At 41.7% G+C, this 22,331-nt stretch overlaps 1 protein-coding gene across 4 annotated transcripts in view; it reads left to right on the top strand.

Annotated features, from left to right (window-relative positions):
* Nucleotides 1–22,331, top strand: part of LOC103256486 (receptor-type tyrosine-protein phosphatase mu) — a 184,463-nt gene that overhangs the window by 49,571 nt on the left and 112,561 nt on the right. For all 4 annotated transcript variants that reach the window (XM_008054339.1, XM_008054337.1, XM_021710547.1 and 1 more), the window contains one exon: nt 11,534–11,621. In XM_008054339.1, coding sequence (XP_008052530.1) covers nt 11,534–11,621 — 88 coding nt within the window. The remainder of the gene's footprint in view (nt 1–11,533; nt 11,622–22,331) is intronic.

Genomic DNA, 22,331 nt, shown 5'->3' with positions numbered 1-22,331 from the left:
GAAGGATTGCCAGAGCCCAGCAGGTTGACCCTGGGGGACTGTGAGCATGCCACTGCACTCCAGCCTGGGTGACGAAGTGAGACTCTAACTCAAAAAAAAAAAACCTTTTTAAAGAAGTAGGCTTTAAATACATTTATGATGTATTGAATCTTCTGGTTTATTATCAACATTTATTTTCTCACTAACACATAGTTCCTCGTAGGGTCCAAGTAGGTGCCAGGTGCTGAGTATGTGCAGAGACACTCAGCTTCTCCCCCTTATAGTTTACAGTCTGGGAAGCATGTAGAGATGTGTGGCTCTAATACCTGTGCAATTTTCCATAGGTGGTCACAAGTTATACACCTTACACTCATCACAGTAATACTGTGGCACTTTATATAAATTCTATGGTAACACTGTGGCACTTGGTACAAATTCTACGTGCTTTCTTCACTGACATGCACTAGTTTTAATACAGAAAGCAATCCTGTTAAATAATTTAACTTAATGATAAGAAATCCTACTGTAAAAATTTAAAAACAGATTCAGGAACTTAACCTGCGGTCACACACAGTTGGGAGTCAATCAGAGCAGGGACTTAGACCCAAATCTTCTGGTCCTAGATCCCATACTTCTTCCTCTTCAACACTCAGTGTTGAGTCAAGCAAGATTGGGAATTCAGTTTTCCCCAAGTGTTGGATGCAAACAGCTGATGATGTACAAGGTGATCCTAGGAGGTCCACTCACAAGGAATAAGCAGCACTGAATCACTGGATAAGACAGTGATTGACTTTCCGGTTAGTTGTCTTCCAGCCCTTTGGATTCATCAGTGATCCTTGATTTGGGCTAGTGTCTTCTGCATTGCTCTTACCCAAAGAGGCCTCAGGCTCAGGACATAGCCAAGCAGTACTGCCAGGCTGGAATTGAATATGTTGTTTTGTTTTCATTGATCTACTTTTTCTGTTATCTTTACCTGAGGTTAGAATTGACTTTCCATTTACTGTAATGATATAAAGTGTCATTTGCAAGATGTAAATATTTAGGTAACTTGGAGGGAGGTGGTGAGGGGTTGAGGGAAATGGCAAAGGTGGTTCAGGAGTGACTAAAATTTGGAAAGACCTGTGAATTGCTGTTGACGCCTCCTAACTGTCATTGTCACTTGCCTCCAGGGATTCACTTCCTCTTTCCCTTCTGCTACTTGCAACTTCCCATTCCCAAAACATGTTAATAAAATAAGTAACAGTTTCTAGGAAGTCCACAAATAACACTAAGGCCTTCCACCCAAAGTCTACAGTAAGATGATCTCTCTGCTTTGTGAGGTGGCTCTTTACGATTCCTGTGACTCTATGGATGGGTAATCAGCAAGTTCTATCACACTAGGGTTTCTGTTCTGTACTGGGTGCAGGCTGGTTTGTGACTTAGTGTAGAATCTCTTCTTTACTTTTGAAGACTAGGGCTGAATGCCCAGACTTTCCTCACAAGAAGTAGTCTACATAACTCTAAAGTGATGGGGTCTACAATATTTAGTAAGACATGACTTTGGCTAAAAAACAGTCAATAAAAAGGGCGCCTCCATGACTCTATAAACAACTTTACATTATAATTTTTCATAAAAATGCCTGCTAGATATTGAACTTTCTGACAAAGTCAACTGAGATGTAATTATTTTCCACTAAACTCTTTGAAAAGGTATTTCTAACCTTGTTTTCTAAATTTCTCAAATGATTCTGTTCTAAATTTTGATCTTTAATCACCATGAGGTATTACTGCAAGAAGAGCATGGGAATTGGGCTGATAAGTTTTATAAATTAATAGATGTCAAAAAGAGAGTTACAAATTTCACATTAAAATTCCTTTTTCTGCTGTACTTACTCATTTTCAAGCCTGTCATTTCTTAAAAAGTACCCTTAGATTTTTCAGTCACATTTGTCAGAGCTTATGTGCTCTGATTTCTGAGGTGAGGATATTTTAAAACAGCTCTCCAAGAAATATCATGGAAAGAATGTTTGCTTAAAAAGCCGAGGGGCAAAAATACAACACCCATCCTACTTTCTAAATACTACATAGAACTTAGAGCCATAAGAAGAAAAAATTGGAAATGATTGTCAGGGAGACAACAACAAAAACTGGCAGCAAAGTCAGTAAGGATATGTTGTCGTCAAGGTCTCAAGCTTTAATATTAGAACAAGAATAGTGACTGGTAGCCTTGATTGAGCACTTACTGCATGCTAAGTGTGTTGCACACGCAGAGTCTTGACTGAGCCATGATGTCAGCCAGGAGACCAGGAAAGCGACAGGCATCCTGGTGTGTTTTTAACAGCTCGCTCTGGGACAAGTGTATGAACTGGAAAACAGCAAAGAGACCAGTTAGGAAACCACTGCAGTAAAGCAGGCAAGAGATAGGTAAGAACTCAAGTTTTCTGGCTGCTCTCCAAAGGAAAGGAGGGGCCACATTTTTGCAAAAACATCCATCTGCTCTCTAAATGCTTTCAGGATGCCATTTTTAGGGAGGTGCTCATCTCTGAAGATCTGGGTGCTGTTAACACAGGCTCACTGACAAATCGCTGTTCCAAGTCAAGCGCAGAGGTGGAGGAAATTACAGCTCTCGAGCAGTGTTAACATCCCAAACTCCGACAATACCTGCATCGGAGGGAAAATGAAAATTGCTATCTCTCTGAAATGTGGGTGGCAATTCTAGAGGTAGGACTTAAACCCAGCACGACTTATGGAAACTACAAAGCAATTGAATCAGATACTTTCAGCTGCCTTTAGAACAGAGAAGTCCTTTATGGTGTGCCTATGAGAGATTTCTCACTGACATCATTATTCTAATACCACATCCAATTGCCATGGTCTCCTCAGAGGTTGCCAGGGTGATACAGTAAGGACACAGGCAGATCCAGGTTCCAGAATCTCCAAAGACTGATTGATCTCATTGATGTACAGTACAATCAAGAATTGGTAATGTCCAACCCAAGCACAACTCGAAATACTAAACTTTGACCAAGTTTTATATAATGAATATAAACGTTGTTATAAACCCCTGAGGCTAGACACAATGGCTCATGCCTGTAATCCAAACACTTTGGGGAACCAATAACATAGGGAGACTTCGTCTCTACAAATAATCAAAAAATTAGTCAGGCATGGTATGAGCCTGTAGTCCTAGCTACTTAGCAGGCTAAGGCAGAAGGACCATCTGTGTCCAGGAGGTAGAGGCTGTGGTGAGCGGTGATCATCATGCCACTGCACTCTAGGCTGAGCAACAGAGTGAGACCCAACTCCCCCCAAAATAATAATAAATAAAAAATAAAATAAACCCCTGTTGTCCAGCTTCTCTACTGCACTCGTCCTCATTCCATAACAAGCAGCAGAGATTCAATCAGGAAGATAGAACCTGTCAATGCCGCCTTTGACTTTCAAACTGGTGAACATACTTGTGATGAGCCCTGGAGGTCCTCCTTCAGGGTCAAGTGCCAGGGAACCTGGGCCCCCCAAAACTCTCAGCTAGAAGCTTCATCACATGCATGGGAGGACAGAGGGGTCCAGCCCCAGAAGACATCTCATACAGGAGGCAGCCCAGGCACTGCTGAGGACGTGGGTCTCTGGTGTAAAGCTGTCTTCTAGGGAGCAAGAGAATAGGAGTGAAGGCCAAGGAAGGGTTGAATGTCCCCTCACAGTCACTCTGCCTCTTAAAATTAATGCCCATCAATACTCACCACAATATATCGAAGTCATCCCCTTTTTAAAGCTACCTTAATCTGTTCTGTAATCCCATGGAACATTTGCCTTGTCCATGGAATATTCAGCAGCTGTGAACACTCAGCACCTACCATTTTCACGACTTTTTCCTCTGTCCCTCACTAGAAGAATATTTCTCTCTCTCTCTCTCTCTCTCTCTCTCTCTCTCTCTCTCTCTCTCTCTCTCTCTCTCTCCCCCTCTCCCCCCTTTCCTCTCTCTCTCCCTCCCTCCCTCCCTCGCCACTTGATCAGTGGTTTTCAACTTATTCCTGTTTCAGTTCCCTTGAGAGATATGTCACATCCATTAGCAGGAGCTGACTACTGCCTTGATTCTGAAGGTGTGAAGGAAGGGGGTGAAATTGGGCAAATTTAAAGAGAAAGAAAGCAAGTTAGTGAGGATTCCTCCAGGGTACACATACTCTCTCACATTGCCTGGAAGAATCACTGTGCAGATGGTGATAGGACTGTGTCACTGAACTGGCTCATTCCACAAAAAATAGTAACCAGAAGTATTTGGTGGTTTATGACCCTTGGCCAGGGTGACTCTGAATGCTATATACACCGTGCAGTAGAGTGGGCACACAACCACAGGTTCTCAGTCAGCTTTGTGGCCAAGTGGAGGAGCTCTGAGTTCAGAGTTGAATGGCCTTGGCTCAGGTCCCAGCTCTTCTGCTTATCTGTTGTGTGATTTCAGGGGAACCACTCAATGTATTTGATTATAAATTGTGTTACCTATGCAACAGGATTAAAATGCTATCGCCAGGCTCGGTGGCTCAGCCTGTAATCCTTGCACTTTGGGAGGCCAAGGTGAGTGGATTGCCTGAGCCCATGGGTTTGGGACCAGCCCGGGCAACTTGGTGAGACCTCTTCTCTACAATAAATAAATAAATAAAATAGCCGGGCATGGTAGCGCACGCCTATAGTTCCAACTACTTGGAAGGCTGAGACGGAAGGATTGCCAGAGCCCAACAGGTCAACACTGGGGTGGCCATGAACATGCCACTGCACTCCAGCCTGGGCAACAGAGTGAGACTCAAACTCAAAAAAAAAAAAATGCTTACATGATAGAGCTTCAAAAACCCCATAAACATCTATTAATCAGCAGGAAGTATATGACATTGCTGTGAAAAAGTCACTTATAAAATCCCTTATGCTGTACGTCAGGGGAATATTTCTAAGCATTACAACATCATGTAATTTTTTTTTTTTTTTTTTTTTTTTGGTGAGACTGCAAACCTCAACTCCATGTCAAAAGAGAAAAAGATGTTAGGTAAAAGGGGCAATTATATGACAACTATTGCCAGGACCATGGCCCTCCTGCATCCTGCAAAATAGAAAAATTCTACAAACTTTCAAATGAGAGTAAGTTGCGGTAAAAAGTAGCCACTTAAAATACTCAGAGACTAGCAACTTCTTTAAAAGGATCATTGAGTTTCACATTTATATTTCAGTTTGTTTAGAAATAACACAGTTCCTGAGTCTAGATTCTTGTTTTCTCCCCACCCCCCACCTCCCTTGCCCCTGAAGAACCATATGCTGTCTTTGTTTGGAAAACTAGAGAATGTCAGTGACTGGTGACCACTACCGCCACTGTACCAGGGTTTCCAGGGCACTTTCACTTTGTGGCCCATCAGACAGTGCTAGGTGTCTTCAATTGCTTCAGTGCTATAGCAATAAATAGTTTATTTGAACCTAATGAAATGTAACGCTTCAAAGAACCAGAGAGAACTATGAGCAGAAAACAAAGAAAGTTCAGAGACTTTGCATGCCCCAGTGAGTTCATCTTCCCTCTTTCAGGGTGATGATTTGAGTCATTTTACGTGCACAATTTTATTCATATGAGAAAGGGAGGAAAAATTCAATTTCAGAAGCTTCCAAAAAATTTGACCCTGACTTCCTGAAAACGTATTGTACATTACGTACAGCCTTGGCCTGCATCCCTTTCTTTCTGACAGCTTTTCTGTTGAATAGGGGTTTTTTTCCTCCTTTTTTAATATCTAGGAGCTGTGGCATTTTTAACAGACTGCATCATTTTGGAGTAACGTTCTCTTGAGGTGGGCAACTGAGATGTATAATTATATCCTGTGGAAAATGATGGTGGTATGAGGGGTGAGGGAGGAGGTTATTGAATCACAAAAACATGTTTCCTATTCAGGGGAAAAAAAATGCCAGTGTGCAGGATGTTCAATTTCCTTCTGCTCTGTGCCCATGGAGAGTGCAGCATCTGAAAGTGGGGAAGTCATTGGTATTCACTGGAGCTTGCCTGTTTTCATTTTTATTGTTTCAGAGACTTATTACTCTTTCAGAGTGGTTCCCAGGTTTGCTGCCTTTTCTCAGTATATATGAGCTAAGGTAGTCAGAGGAAACACTTTAATTACATTTTAAGTAGAATAAAAGCATAGATATATTTATGAAAATTCTAGCAGAAGGTGCAGTGAGACCATTAACTTAAATCCCAAAAATACATAAAGGGGTTTTTTTCATAATAAAGTCCATGTTCAGCATATTAAATTGTACCTACCTATTAAAAATCTGCCCTAAACACTAAATATTGCCTAAATGTGCACATTGTATTCAAAATCCCTCCTATTAAAAAAACACACCGGGAGTAGGGGCCATCATTGTTTGCCTCCCACACTTGTCCTTAAGTTGTACTCCCAGGATGCGATGCCCTCAGGTGCTGAATGATGATTTTAGCCTTGGTTCCCTCAGCCTACCTTCTGCTGTCTCTCTCATTGGGCCTCCTTTTCAAAATTATGCTTGAGCTTTGGTTGAATTTGATGTTAGTGAGCCTGCTCATAACTTTGTCAAGGAAAAACTCTGAGAGAAGAGATAGAGAAGAAATGTGAGGTTGTGCTTTTAAACTTGAATATAAGGATTTGTCTGGGACACAGAGAGATGCAAGGAGAAGATAAGCAAAGTTTCCCTGAGAGACCAGAAGCCAGTCCTTGGCATATGCTCAGAAAGTCCTCACTCTATCAAGGAACACAGTTTTTTTTCTGTCTCAGCACTAGGAGATTTCAAAACCTGTTGGGCTTTACTTTCAACAAATGTAAAAAGAATTATTCTTCTCTGGATACAACATAAACAATATGTGATCATTACTTCCCAAGAATATTGGTTCGGAGTAGAATTATTCTCAAAACATTCAGTAACTCAATTTATGTAATTCTAAAGGAATATGTGTTACTTTTAACCTTTTGAAGATAAAAAAAATGATAGTTAAATAACTTTTTATTCTTGCCCAAAGAAGAATGCATGGGAGAAAATCTTATAAAATGTGCATTGACTTTGCTTAATTCATTGAAAGATACTTAAAAGCCAAAAAGTATGTGAAAAATGGACATAATAGAATACTAGCATAACAAAATTATAGATTATTCAAGGTACTTGGTTTTTCTCAGTCACGTTTTGCTGGTAGGATTTTCAGTGACTATCTGCCCATGTCGTGGTCTACAAAAAAGGGAGGTGAGAGGTGGATTCACAATGTCATCAGAGAAGCCCGAGTCTCTTCGGGGAAGGAGGAATAAAGGAAGTATGTCTGCCATCTCTGGAGCTACACGGCTTTGCCAGACCTGACTGCGGACCATCAATGAAGCAGTGTCCTGTGGCACTAATGGTACTGATGACCTGTGTTCCTGCCCCGGACTTGCTCTGAGAATTTCCAGGGCACACGATGTGAGAGACCCAGGCATCATCATATCATGACTTCTCTGATTACCCAATGGCTCTAGAGATATAGATAAAGTTTTATTTTCTAGCTAGAAATTAAAACAGTAGACATTTGTCCTACTATAGGTATAAGTCTAAAATCTAAGGTAAATATTTTCCCAGATACTTTGAAAGTATATGTTAATAAAAAGCTATAACATTTAAAACTGAGTCCATCTTAGAAAAAAAAATGTTTTAATACCCATAACAAAAGGAAATAAAAGCCAAGGCAACCAGTCTAGAAAGCCTTTCCCTTTTCTCTGTGGGCTTCCATAGATATATTACTTGTTTTCCAAGCCAAGGATAAGGATACACGGTCTTAATAATGCAGATGTATTCATAGGGATATCAGCTATTTAATTGGAAGCAAAACTTCCAGAAAGTGAAAGAATCAAAAGACTGTGGCATTCATCTGTGGAGGCACTAGTTATCGGATCTTTTTCTCAGATCTTTTTTCTTTTTTGTTCTTGTTTTGCCTTTGTTTGAAAAAATACAATTTGCTGTTTATGGTGATTTACATAATTCCTGAATAGGCGATTGTGACGCTCATTTCAAGAATGTCAACTTCTCCTGCTATTGCTTCCATGCATGAACACACTTCATATGAGAAAAGAAAAATTCCTGTTGTATAAAAGTAACCAACAGTTAAACAAAGTTTACTTGACATCTTTTATATTCTCTTGTTGTGAACTTTCATTTAGAGACAAGAAAATACAATCTTGGTATGGAGAACAATTGGTGACCGTACATATTTAAGTGGATTTAATACTGTTTTTCCCTAAAGCCATTGCCAGGGTGTGAGTGGTACAGAAAGAGCAGTGGATTAAGCTTCAAAAAACATTGAGTTCTGATCTAAGTTGTGTTAGGAACTATGTTAGGTGTCTGTCTCCATCTCACATCCCTCATCTATAAAGCACAGAAGTCACCCCTCAGTGCCTGACGGCCCTCAAGTGGGGACCAGATGAGATGATGACTCGTCTGTCTGCACACACTTGTTGATGTCCACCATAGTAAGCGCTTAAAGGTGGAAAACACTTGGACCTTGCCCTCGTGAAAACATTCTGGGAACTGTAGTGCTCAAATGGAATGCAATTGGTTATTACTTCATTATTTATTTGTATCTGTTTCTTGGTCACCAATTACATAAAAGCAATAAAACTAAAATAATTGTTTTTAAACTCAAGAGCTGTTGGAAGTCCTGTGATTACCACAAATGCTAAAGAAGCACAGCCATGATGCTAGTGTCATTCCTGCAGGAGAGCCTCTGTGTGTCCAGAGTGGGCAGGGACTCATGCTTCAGGTCCCCACATGAGGCTGGGCCTCAGGTGATCTGGGAACATTTCTCTCTGATTTGAAGCTGTGGATTTATTAGAAGACTTCAAGGTCTCTCCCAAAGTCAGTTATCTTTTTCCATCTTCCTACAAAAAACAAAGTCTGAAAACTTTTTAGACGGATGGGAAAGACAGAGGGAAGTGAATTTGATAATTAAATCATGGCAAATTCAAAGTCGAGTTAAATTGTTGGAGTCAAATAATAGTTATTACTTAACTATAAAATGATTGTCATTCATAGAGTAACAAAGACACTATTCAGAAAAAGAGTATCTGACTTTAAAATTCCTGAAGCTATTTTTAATTGCATATTATGTTTGAATAAATCCCCTAATTATATTAAGGCTTATTCTAGATAGAATTAACTAGTGATCTTTGCTGATAGTATTTGTATTGGCTTAACTTATTAATAACCTGAAGATGTTTATATTTGTGTTGTCCTGTATTGTTTAGTACTTTACTCTTCAACTAGCAACCCATGGCGTGAATCTATTAATATAGCTATTCATATATAGTATATCTGATCCTGCTCTGCTCCCATGTTTTTTCAAATTATAAATATAATGTAAAAACTGTTACAATAAGATGTCAACTGTGATCACAATTAAGGGGACTTAACTTCAAATGGGCAATTTAAACCTCTTAAGTCTTTTTTTTTTTTTTTTTGAGTTGGAGTCTCACTCTGTCGCCCAGACTGGAGTGCAGTGGCCGCTCCCAGCCACCGCAACCTCGACCTGCTGGGCTCCGGCGATCCTTCCGCCTCAGCCTTCCGAGTACCCGGAATTACAGGCATGCGCCACCACGCCCGGCTGATTTTTTGATTTTATGGTAAAGATGAGGTCTTGCTGCCCAGGCGGGTCTCAAACCCGCAGGCTCAGGCAATCCACTCACCTCAGCCTCCCAAAGGTGCGGGATTACAGGCTGAGCCACCGAGCCCGGCCTCTTAAGTCTTAATGTTTGTAGCGTTATCTTTTTGTTCTTGCATGTTACTAAGTGGTGTCTGTTCCAGCTATTTTGCTGTGTGGATGTACTGACAATAAGATCTGAAGTCCAAAGGTGGGAAAGAGCTGAGACCGGGCTTTTTTCCAGCCAGTGTCTGATGGGAGCTAGGCTATGTGGTAATAGTGATATCAGTACCTAACAGATCACAAAAAAGACATGGACATTATTATGACAGTATGAAATCTACAAAGAGTGGATAGTTAGGTTTTCTTTTCTTTTTCCTTTTTATTTTTTTAGTGAGAAATCAGGCTTTATTGAGAGGACAGAAAAGCTCCCACAGGGGGAGGGGACCCAAAAGGGTTACCCCAATAGTTAGGTTTTCCAAGTCTTGGAGCCCCTCATACACTTAAGCTGCAGAAATAAAACTTTACTTTGAGATTAAAGCCAAAACATACTATAACCAAACACAGCAATCTTTCATTCATTCAGTAACTAATTATTGATTTCCAACTATGAGACATAGGCTCTGGACAAACAAAATTATGAACACACAGTCCGTGCTCTCAGAGACTCCACACACTGGTGGCACAGGCAGATATAGAAACAACAGAGGATCAGGGTGCTAGGTGACATGCAGGCAGGCAGAGTAGGGCACAGAGACCCTGTGGCATCTGCAAGCAACAGAGTCCTACTGTTGCAGTACTAAGGAGCAATTTACCTAATGAGGGGGATCTGGATCTAAGAAGGAAAAGATACTTTCTGAGGAACTACGTACTAACATGTAATGTTGCAAGTCATGGAAATAGCCAAGATGGCCAAACAGCACAGATGGGATCCTGACTGGAGAGTAAGGAAGAGCTTCGATTGAAGGCAGAACTTGGAAAGCCACCATGGGACATATCTGAGGACACAAGTCCCTGACCCCACGTTCTCTGGCCATAATGCATTCCAGAATGGTGCTTTCATTCATCTGCTCTGCCTTTATCTCTCCTTCTTCCCTCGTTTCCCAGTGAGTGCCAAGAAGTCTAGCAGTGGCTGTGGCAAAAACAAGAAATCAGACTTACTGAACTCTACTTGCTTCCATCCTTTCCCATAACCTCCTCCTACAGTTGACTATTATATAAAGGGAAAAGTAATGTGAACTCAAGTGGAAAGAGAAGTCCACTTAGATTTTTTTTTACTTGTCCACTTGTAGTAAATGACATTTTCATTGCAACTTAGACATAAAAAGATAACTAATAATGTGAAGATTAAAGATCTCGACAGTAATAATGCCAAATCCTCAAATAAATGGACATCTAAGCTTCATCAAAAATGAAGAGAAAGCTTGTAGAGTTTATTACAGGATTTCATCCCTGAAGTCATAAAGTCTTAACTTACCTACTTTCACAATTTTAATCAAAAATAACCTTTCAGTTAGCAATTAAGGAGAAAAAATATATCTCTGTTTCTCTTACGAGAATATTCAAAAATGGTATATAACTAAGAAATTGAGATAAATGTTATTTTTCTGCATTAAATGTTGAGGTAGGATAGGGACAAACATGTGACCATCTTTACTGGATTGTGCAGATAAATTGTAGATTCACTCTTCAGCTTCTATCCCTGTGTTTGTAAGATATTAACTAAAGGAAAACAAAGTTTTGAAAAAGCTAAATGAAATATTTAATGTATTAAGTAGTTTAATAGCCCCTTATCTCATTCCTGTGAACACTGTTTCCATCTTGACCCTTGTTCTACACTTATTTTAAGAATGTCTTCCATCATTAAGATCTTTCTGTTTACTGCACCAAATTGTAATTCTTAGTGTCACTTTCTCTTCCTTCTAGAGCTTCTTTGAAGGGCAATCTGCACCATGGGACTCAGCTAAGAAAGATGAGAACAGAATGAAGAACAGATATGGGAATATCATTGCATGTAAGTATCGGCAGTGTCATCATGCTGTTGTAGAACTTTCCTTTCACATCTGATAAGACTGACCGCCAGGCTCATGCAAGGAGAATTTACAGTGCAATTACTACCTTCATCCTGTTGGAAAAGCTGAGGTTACGCTCGTGCTAAAGGAAGGAAAAACTATCTGAATATACCCACTTCATCAGTGTACCCTTGCTGTGGGCCTTGTTTTACTTTTAGATATAAGGCTTGGGTAACATAGGTAATGTTAAAATGCTGAGAAGGAAAATGCATTTTAGATGGAGTAAACATAATAGTCCTAATGTTTCCCAGCTGCTACATGAGAATGAATGGAAATAATGATGCACAGCATGTCTTAATGTAAAGAGCTTGGAGTTCTCTGCAAACATTAACTCATTAATCCTCTGGACACTGGGTTAGGTAGGTCAGTAATAGCCCCATTTTAAGGACAGGAAACTGAAACTTAGAAGTTAAATGCTAGTCCCCATATCACAACACTCATTAGCAGAAGAGCTAGGATTATGGCTCAGAAATTCCCAGTGCCTGTGAAACTGAATGTTACCAATCCATTATGGATGCCTTGGATGGCTTTTACATTGAGCCCAACCTCATTAATGTTCCATAACAATGCTGAGACGCATGCCAGATTGATGAACCCCCTTCTCCAAGGGCTCACACTAGCCATCCCCTGCGTTAAACTGCTCTAAGTCATCCATGACTGCATGAGAGTACTGGCGGCCCACTGTAGCAGGCTGGCGGAATTAATACTATTTATAAAAATACATAAATTGTGAAGAACAACAACATGACAATGTGGATTAGGCTGAGAGAACATCTCACTTACTGTGTTTTATTACTTATGAGAGAACAAACTTGGAAGGTTTTGATATTGCAGGGGAGCAATAGATTAGCTTTATTGATTGTGAAAGTGCTGTTAAATTTTATTTGCCTAAGTTAACGTTTCTTAGTGTGACAGGACAGATTCTATAGCAGTGCTGCCCCACAGAATTTTCTGTGATGGTAGAAATGTTTGATGTCTGTGCTGTCCCAGACAGCAGCCAAGAGCCACTTGAGGCTGCTGAGTACTGGGAACATGGCTGATATCCCTGAGGAACTGAACTTTAAATTTAATTCTTTTTTAATTTAAATAGTACATGAGATTAGTGGCCACTCTACTGGACAGCACAGATTACAGTGTGTTTTTTGTTTTTGTTTTGAGTCGGGGTCTTATTCTGTCTCCCAGACTAGAGTGCAGTGACACAGTCACAACAATCACAGCTCATGGCAGCCTCGACCTGCTAGGTTGAAGCGATCCTTCTACCTCAGCAACCCGAGTGACTGGGACTGCAGGCATGCCACCGCACCCAGATAATTTTTTTGTTTGTTTGTTTGTAGAGATGAGATTTTATTGTGTTGCTCAGGCTGGTCTCAAAATCCTGGGCTCAAACAATCTGCCCACCTGAGACTCCCAAAGTGCTGGGATTACAGACATGAGCCACCGCACCCAGCCAGATTACATTTTGTTTTATTGAAAGAGAAGGAGGATGGTATGGAATTGACATAGAATATAAAACATCCTAACTGAGAATATGTTGTTTATCTTTGGTCACCAAAAAAGCTACATAGAATATAAAACATCCCAACTGAGAATATGTTGTTTATCTTTGGTCACCAAAAAAAGCTACACCACAGTGTTGCAGGTACAGATGCTAGTGTCTTGTGTTTTGTTGATTCGTTTTTAAGCAATCTGTATTTACTTGATGCTTGAGTGGTCATATCACAGTCCTTTGTAGATTGAAGATTCCGCTCTGAGGTCTAGAGTTGATTACCCCTTAGTAATTCCACCAACGCTTGTGGAACACTCCTGGGTACTGGATACTGAGGATGCAAAGGTCATAGAGACAAGACGTCATTCCTGTCCCCAGGACAGAGCAACTGGGGCAGATATCAGATCACTGTGACTGTAGTCCAGGGTGATGACACATGGCTAAGACAGAGCCAAGTATTCAATGTTCCAAAGGCTCAGAGAAGGAAAACATGATTTCTTGGCCTGGCTAGATCATCTACTTCTAAGTTCCTTCATGTTCTCTGGAGCCCAGTGAAGCCTTCCAGGATTTGACAAATCCAGATTTCTGCTGATGGCTTACAGGATCCTTTCCAGGAGTTTCTTCAGCTCTTAGCAAACTCACAGAGATCACAGAGGCAAAACGGGAGTTCCCTTCACATACCAAGTGGGAAAGGAAGTTGATGACTCTTGTCCTGCAGTCACCGTAGTGCCACCTGTAATCTCCTGCTGAACTTGTGGAGGCAGTGTTAGGGCTTAGCCTCAGGTGTGCTGAGATCCACCTAGCTTTTGTCCAACATATCAGCAAGTCTGCTGCTTCCTGCGTAGTTCATTACCTACTTGGTAGACATTTGAGATATATTTTTAAATGACTAGTGAAGAGCTTGATAAAAACTAGCACTTAGGTATGCGAGGCACCACTCTAAACACTTTACATGATTAACTTGCTTAATCTCTATAATGACACTATGAAATAGGTAATATTATTGTATCTATTTTACAGGTGAGGAAATTGAGGCACTAACAGGTTAGAAGGGCTTCACAGTTAATAAGATGTGGAGGCAGGATTCCAACCCAGTAGCGACTTGTATAACCTCTGTCTGGGGGCTGGTTGGATAGTTGGTCCCTACCTGCTTGGTTTTCGCCAGTAGCATCATAGTCCTCACAGGTCAGTGTCAGCGACAAGAGACAGCTTATAGGACATCAGCCCCCTCCCTCCCTATCCTTCACCTCCCCAGGCCTCCCCAGATAAATACACAAATTAAGTAAAAACTGTGCACTCAAAAGTAGCTTCAAGGTAAGTCCTCTCACCTCCAAGCTGATCCCCAAGACCTTCTACAGAGAAATCCTGGAGCGGCCACTGTTAGAGTTAGGGCCTTCTGTAGAAGTCCTGTTTTGGTGGCTTCATGTCTGCTATCTAAGAAAGACAGTGGGGACAGGGTTGGGTTTATATTTAATTGTTAACCTATTATCACTAATTGTCCACCTCGCTCAGGATGGACACAGAGATGAACAGGATGTCAAATGACTTTTTAAGGATGACTGGGTGTGGGGACAGAGAATAGCCGCAGGGCCTATGTCTTGTCTGGTCTGGGAAGGGAGGATGGCTGGCTGGAGGACACTGGGCAGCAAGGGTGGATATGGGGTAGGAAGGGAAGTAGAACAAAAGATAAATGGTAACTATATTATCTTTTTTGTGGAGACATTTAAAAACCACAAATTTTACACAAATGTAAAATATTTTCTTGTCACTAAATACCGTCCTCAATTTCTAGTTGATAGGTGAAGTGACTGGCCTGTGATCACTTAAGTAGGTAGTTGTCCTTTTGTGACATTATAAAAAGCGATTCTCGGGCCAGACGCAGTGGCTTATGCCTATAATCCCAGAACTTTGGGAGGTGGAAGCAAGAGGATTACCTGAGCCCATGGGTTCGAGGACAGCCTGGGCAACATGGTGAGACCTTGTCTCTACAATAATCAAAAAATTAGCCAGGTGTGGTGGCACATGCCTGTAGCTCCAGCTACTAGGAGGCCATGAGCATACTCTGACTCAAAAAGAAAAGATTCTCTAATTCAGTTATTTAGAAAAGTTTGTTTCTCTAGACTCAGGTAGAGGCATCTCCAGAAAAACATGGGGATGGCCCTCTACTGATTTTCTTTCTGCAAAAGGTTTGCAGGCTACCCAGTGAATTCCAAGGGGATTCTCTCCCTGAAATTCTTTATTCAGCCTCCAGAGGTCCTACCCACTTTGTCTCTGCTCGGCCTTCCTGGGTATTTTGTCACAGGAATACTGAATCCCATTCCCCTACCGGATTTCTCATCACAGCTGGACATAGTATATTGTGCTTAAATAGACCAAATAAAACAATCCTTTCATTCAACAAATACTTATTGGTCACTTACTATTTGCCAGACCCTGTGTGAGTCATTGCTATAAAAAGACGATTAAACACGAATGGATACTGCCCTGAAATTACAGTCTGGGCAGCATTTAGCAAACTTTTTCCGTAAAGTGCCCAGTAGTAAATATTTTAGCCTTTAAGGCCAACCAGTTTCATTTCAACTTCTCAGCTCTGCTTTTAGAACAAAAGCAGCCACAGAAATGAATGGGCCTGACTGTGTTCCAAGCAATGACCTGAATTTGGCCCACAGGCTGTAGTCTGCTGACGCCTGATTTAGTGGAGAACAAATCCCACAAGGGGAACTTTCCATCTCGACCACCCAGAGCACATTCTACCATCAAGATTATCTTCGGCCAACCCCCTCAGACCCCGTCTTGCTCTGAGCTTTTTTGTATTCTCAATAAACCCTGCTTTCTAAAAAAAAAAAAAAAAAAAAATCATCTTCAGCTCTTAGGACCCTGCACTTGGGACCGATTTTTTTCCATCACCCCAATTGTAGGCACTGAATGTGGTCTATGCACCTGGCACAATGTTGTCAGAGATGGAACAAGTTTAAATCTACCTTCTCCCCTCATGAGTTTATAATCTGTGGGCCAGACCAAGCTAGGACTTACATGAAATAATAGATCTCAGGTTCACAAATAAGTGGAAATTGGATTGTGTAGGCACTGTTGGAGACATGCAGGAGAAGGGTGAGTGGGTGAGGGACAGAGGATCAGGAAAGACCTTGTGGACAGAAGAGAAGGACATAGGGTTTAGAGTCAGGAGGAATGGTTTGGAGTTCTTGTCCCCCATCTCCTAGCCCAGGGACCTCGGGTAAGTCATTAGTCTTCCCAATATCATAATTTCCTGAGAGTTGTGGAAATGAACAGAAATGCCACATTAAAATAACATTCATTATTGTTACCTGAAAAAAAAAAACTCATATCTTCTTATGATTCCTGGTTACTTTTCTCAAGTTTAGTGGGCTCAGTGCATCATTTCTAACAAAATTTAAAAATCAGCACATTGAAGACTCGAGTTCCAAAGAGTTAGCTGATAGATAATTACAGTTTCCATCTTATTCCTTTTTTTTTTTTTTGAGTTGGAGTCTCACTCTGTTGCCCAGACTGGAGTGCAGTGGCCGCTCCCGGCCACTGCAACCTCGACCTCCTGGGCTCTGGCGATCCTTCCACCTCAGCCTTCCAAGTAGCCGAATTATAGGCATGCGCTACCACGCCCGGCTGAGTTTTTGATTTATTGTAGAGATGAGGTCTCACTGCCCAGGCAGGTCTCAAACCCGCGGGCTCAGGCAATCCCACTCACCTCAGCCTCCCAAAGGCACGGGATTACAGGCTGAGCCACCGAGCCTGGCTCGATCTTATTCTTTAATGGTTAGCATAACTGCGTGCAGTGACCTGGCTCTGCCCAGGCTTGACTCTGGTTTCTGTTTCTGGGCCATGTGCTGAGCAGTCACTTAGCCAGATCTCTGGGCTGCCTTTTCTAGCCCTTCCCTGCCCTCAATCTCATTTCCTCCTGATGCTCTTCCAGAGTTTGTTGGGTTGTATTGTTACACACCTTTACAGGGACAAGGTCCAAAAGAGATTCCTGTCTCCAATCTCCTAATCTTCCTCTCACCTTCTATGGCATCTTGAAGTCTCTTCCTGTGTCTGTGTTATTTTCCCCCCTAGTTTGCTATTGTTTCCTATGCTCACATGTGCATAATAAGTGTTTTTTGTTTTGTTTTGTTTAGTCAGAGTCTCATTCCATCGCCCAGGCCGGAGTGCTGTGACACACTCGCCCCAGCGTAGACCTGCTGGGCTCCAGTGATCCTTCCACCTCAGCCTTCCAAATAGCCAGAACTACAAGTGCACGCTACCCATGCCCAGCTAATTTTTTTCTTTTTGTAGAAATGAGGTCTCTCCAAGTTACTGGGGCTGGTCTCAAACCCTCAGGCTCAGGCAATCCACTTGCCTTGTCCTCCAAAAGTGCTGGGATTACAGGCTGAACCACCGAGCCCAGCCATGATTGTTTCTTTATGGGCATAGAGCATAGTATTACCATCCCCCTCCCAAAAAAAAAATTGTGTAGTTGTAGAAAGGTCAGTTTCACTTATGGGGAAGTTCATAGAGCCTAGGCCTTGGGGATTACACCACTAACTAGGACCAGGAATTGGGGATTCAGTCAACACATCTTAGAGATTCTTGTTAGTGCTTTTCAAAGAACATAGAAGTGGTGTAACGATCACTTTCATTGTTTTGCCACAGTGTTTGCATATAAAATGGTTCTAATGGTGCTTAAATGCTATTTATTGGCTTTTGCTCTTAAGTAAGTTAACTTTTCCCTTATTTACACTATAAATTTGCTAAGCTAGCCCCTTCCAAATATAAACCAACACCCCATCCATCCACTATTACCACCCTCCCCCCACACACAAGCACAGCCTTCCTAATACTCTCAGTAGTTCCTAATTATAATTAACGCTAAGCTTAAGGCACACACCAAATCTCCCAGCTAACGAGGCAGACCCCTTGCAGTGGCTCCTCTTTCTAGGGGGCTGGCAATTGGAGATAATGAACCAGAATCTACAGGAGCTTCCCCAGCTCTCCTCCTCCTCTTTTCAACAAACATGTGTTGCTCTGCCATGTGCCAGGCACTGTGCCAAGCTGAAGTCATTCTTTCAATAAATATTTATTGAGTGCCTATTATACACCAGGCACTATGCTAAGTGTCAGCGATAGAGCAGGGAACAAAGCAGACAGAATGCTTTGCTGGTGGAGTGCTTAGCATTCCTGTGGGGGAGACAGAAACAATCACTAAGCGCGGGGGATAACATCTGTGTTGGGAAGTGATGCATGCAGCAGGAAAATAAAACAGGAAATGGAGATGGGGCGGGAAGGCATTGCAGTTTTTAGATTGTGGTCAAGGAAGTCCTCCCTGAGAAGATAATATGTAAGCCAGGCCTTGAAGGCAGTGAGGAAACCGGCCTTTCCAGGCAGAGGCCCTGGGGTGGGGGGAAGTTGGTGCCTACACCAGCATAGTTGGGACAGCAAGGAAGCCAGTATTGCTGGGGGTCAGAGATGCAGACACTGGGGTGACTGCAGTGAGCTAGAGCAGATAGAACCCCTACCCCTGTGAAGCTGATAGTCCTTTGGGATGGGGGCAGGGGTGAATTAAATGATTACAGGCACAGAAAGAGGTACTTGGTCCTGTGAGGACTCCTCATGTGGAGACTGACTGATTCAGGAGGTATGGGAAGGCCTCCCTGAGGATGGGACATGGAAAACAACTGAAGAGAGAAGACAGAGCAAGAAGGGTGTTGCAGACAGGTGTCGGGGATTGTGTGAACCGACTCTGTCACATGAGGGAGCCCCTTGAGTCTGACGAAATACAGGAAGGCCAGGGGACTGGAGCTGGGATGGGTGGGGGATGGGAGTTAGGAACCAGAGGGAGGGAGGTGGAAGCCAGACAGAGCTATGGAGCCTTTTGAGCAGGTTAAGGATCTTAGCCTTTATTGTAATAACAAGGGAAACCTCATGAAAGGCACTTGGGTAGAAGGTTGTTGCTAATCAAATTTGCATTGGGAAATTTCAGTCTGACTGCAGAGTAGAAAGCTAATTAGAAGAGAATACTAGTTAGGAGATTCTCAGTAAGTCAAGATGAGACATGATGATAATGTGGGCTAGAAAGAGGATTAGTGGATGAATTCCAGGACAGAAGTAACTGACCAACTGAAAGATGGGTAGGATGGAGACTAAGGAGCCAGTGATGACTTCAGTGTTTCTAACTTACAGAAGGATGGATGGACGGATGGACAGACAAATGGATGATGGGCAGTTGGACAGATAGACAAATGATGGGTCATTTACTCAGATGGGCAATACTGGAAGGGAACCAGCTATGAAGAGGAGTTCAGGGGTGGGCATGAGATTAGCAGCAGCATGGAAAGCATATGAGTTTAATTCAGGGACATGTTTTTATGCCTTTGAAACATTCAAATGACATGCCAAGCAGACAGTTCAATAGAGTGTTCTGGATGGACCCAAATATGAATTAGTGACTCATGGGGCATATGGATGTTAGTTGAAGCCATTGCCATGAGGAGATATTTTATGAAAAAGAGCGTGGAAGGAACAGAGAGCCTAGGACCAACTAGAAGGGCATTAATAACAAGCAGCACTGAGAAACCATACTGTGGGTATAGGGAGCAAAATAATGTCAAGAGTATACTGTCAGCGTATCTGGTATAGTAGAGATTCTGATGTATTGGTGAGGACATGACAGCAAGTGTGGACTATAACAATGGAGGGGAAGAGAAAGGGGGGGTCTCTTCTGAGGTTGGTTTTCATCTTGAATGAGTTACCTGTGCTCACCTCCATTTTCTAACAGTGAGGCAACTAACAGGAGATGAACTTTCCACCTACCAGATGCTTTTAACCAATGACCCAATCTTGATGGCCTGTGTTGAAGGCTTCACTTTTCCAGGATTTTATTCTGTGCTTTTTTTCTGCTAATTAAGTGATTCCAACTATATGTTTTTTGTTTTTTAAAGAATCTGCAAATGTCATAATCTGGCTTAGCTGTAAAAAGCCAGGGCAGTGGGAAGGTAGTGAACAACAGCTCAGATAAGAATGGACTGGCAGGGACAGTTTTTGTCATTAAATTCAGGTGGACAAAAGGAAGAGAGAAGCTAATCGATACAACATGTTTAGGAAGGCATAAAATCTAGAAAAATCAGACTTTTTAGAATAAGAGTCAAGAATCCCTGCCAGGATTCTGAAGAGTAAAGAGTAAAAGTCTCTGACACAGGGACTAGGTTAAAAAAATTTTTTAAGAGGCAGAAGCAAGACAAGACACACATAAAAATCAATGAGCAAGTTCATACGGAGCCACCTGTCATCAAACTCAAGGGTTGCTTATTTGCTTCTTACTCAAAACCTTCATGGCTGGGCTTGAGAGCCCAGGGGGTAGCAAGCAGGGACACAGGACAGGAGAAGGGAGTAGGGGCCGGTAGGAGGTGGGTAGGTGCTTCCTAATGGTTACAGCCACGTTGGTTACAGCCACGTTGGCTCTTCTGCAGCTTTTACAGACAAACAGAGCAGCCATCCTCTGCAAGAGTGCAACCACAGGAGGAGCAGAACCATTATTTGCAGAAATCAATTGTAACTAAAATTAATTTCAAGTCTTCTCTCACAGGCCAGATGTTACTTAGACCATTTTGATTCCAATTTACCTTAAATGTGTCATCAATATTTAGCAGTGAGAAAGAATTGGTGAGAGGTGAAAGATTATCAGTGACATACTCCATTTTCACCACTGTGGGAATATATGATCACACACAAGTTAACATTGCAAGGTTATTACTGATAACCAAACGTTTAATATGAAAGTGTTACAGCAGGCTCCGCATGGTGGCTCAGGCCTGTAGTCCCAGCACTTTGGGAGACCAAGCTGAGGGGACTGCCTGAGTCCACAGGTTTGAGAACAGCCTGGGCTTGGCGAGACCTCATCTCTACAATTAATCAAAAAATTAGCCAAGTGTGGATGCATGTGCCTGTAGTTCCAGCTACTTGGAAGGATCGCCTGAGCCCAGCAAGTTGACGCTGAGGTGACCGTGAGCATGTCACTGCACTCCATCCTAGACGACGGAGTGAAAAAAAAAGGAACTGTTAACACATTTGAAGCTACTTAGAGGTATTTTTAAATATAGTGTTACTTGATAGAAGAACATAAGTAAAATGTTTTAGGGACTTGGGATAGAGCGCAGACCTGCCTTAAATCTCACATCACCCTACTTCCAGTGCATGTACTCACTGTAAGAAGAGAAGCCTCAGCAGATTCTAATTTTCTTTCTTTCTTTCTTTCTTTTTAATGAAAATAAAATCACTCCAGATTTTTTTGAGTTGGAATCTCACTCTGTAGCCCAGGCTGGACTGCAGTGGCACAATCATGGCCACGGCAACCTCAACCTACTGGGCTCAGGCAGTCTTTCCGCCTGAGCCTTATAAGTAACTGAGACAACAGGAACGTGCCACTATATCTAGCTAATTTTTTTTCTTTTTATTGTAGAGTGAAGTCTCACCGTGTTGCCCAGGCTGGTCTCAAACTCCTGAGCTCAGGCAATCTTTTCACCTCGGCCTCCCAAAGTGCTGGGTTTACAGATGTGAGCCACTGCACCTAGCCAAATTTTTTAACAATAAATAATGGTTTGTTATGACCAGGTTTCTATGTGCTTGTTCTTACCCAAAATATAATTTTTTCCCAATTTCATCTAATAAAGGCTTTTTTGAAAGATATAAGAGAAATAGTAAGTAGCCCTTTATGCAGATGGAGTTTCTTTAAGCGGCAGAGTTTATTCCATTTCTTGATGGGCTAACTTTGAGTTGTGATTGTAATATAAACATGAGTTGGATATTCTAGTCATGAGTGGCAAATAGCAAACCTATTAATACATATTAAAGAAACTTTATAAAGAAAATTTGGGGAACATTGCCCAGAACCTCACCATCCAAATTTAAGCCCTATTAACATTTATTTCCTGTTTCCTTCTAGTGTATTTGTCTATTCCATGAAGTTGTTGACTTTATTTTTGTTTTGTATTGGCTTTATTTTTTTAATGACAGTAGATTTGTTGTTTTCTCTCTGATTACAAAGATAATATAAACCATGTAGACAGTTAAAGTAGTACATAAAAGCATAAAGATGAAAATAAAAATCACTCCAGATTTTATCCCCAGCAGAAGGCTCATTCTTCCAGTTTTCCCGCGA

Source organism: Carlito syrichta, unplaced genomic scaffold (genome assembly GCF_000164805.1).
Source record: "Carlito syrichta isolate Samal-C Ts95f unplaced genomic scaffold, Tarsius_syrichta-2.0.1 Scaffold289654, whole genome shotgun sequence".
Classification (NCBI taxonomy): domain Eukaryota; kingdom Metazoa; phylum Chordata; class Mammalia; order Primates; family Tarsiidae; genus Carlito; species Carlito syrichta.
The sequence above is the reverse complement of the archived record's forward strand: the minus strand, read 5'-3'. Positions and strand labels throughout refer to the sequence as shown.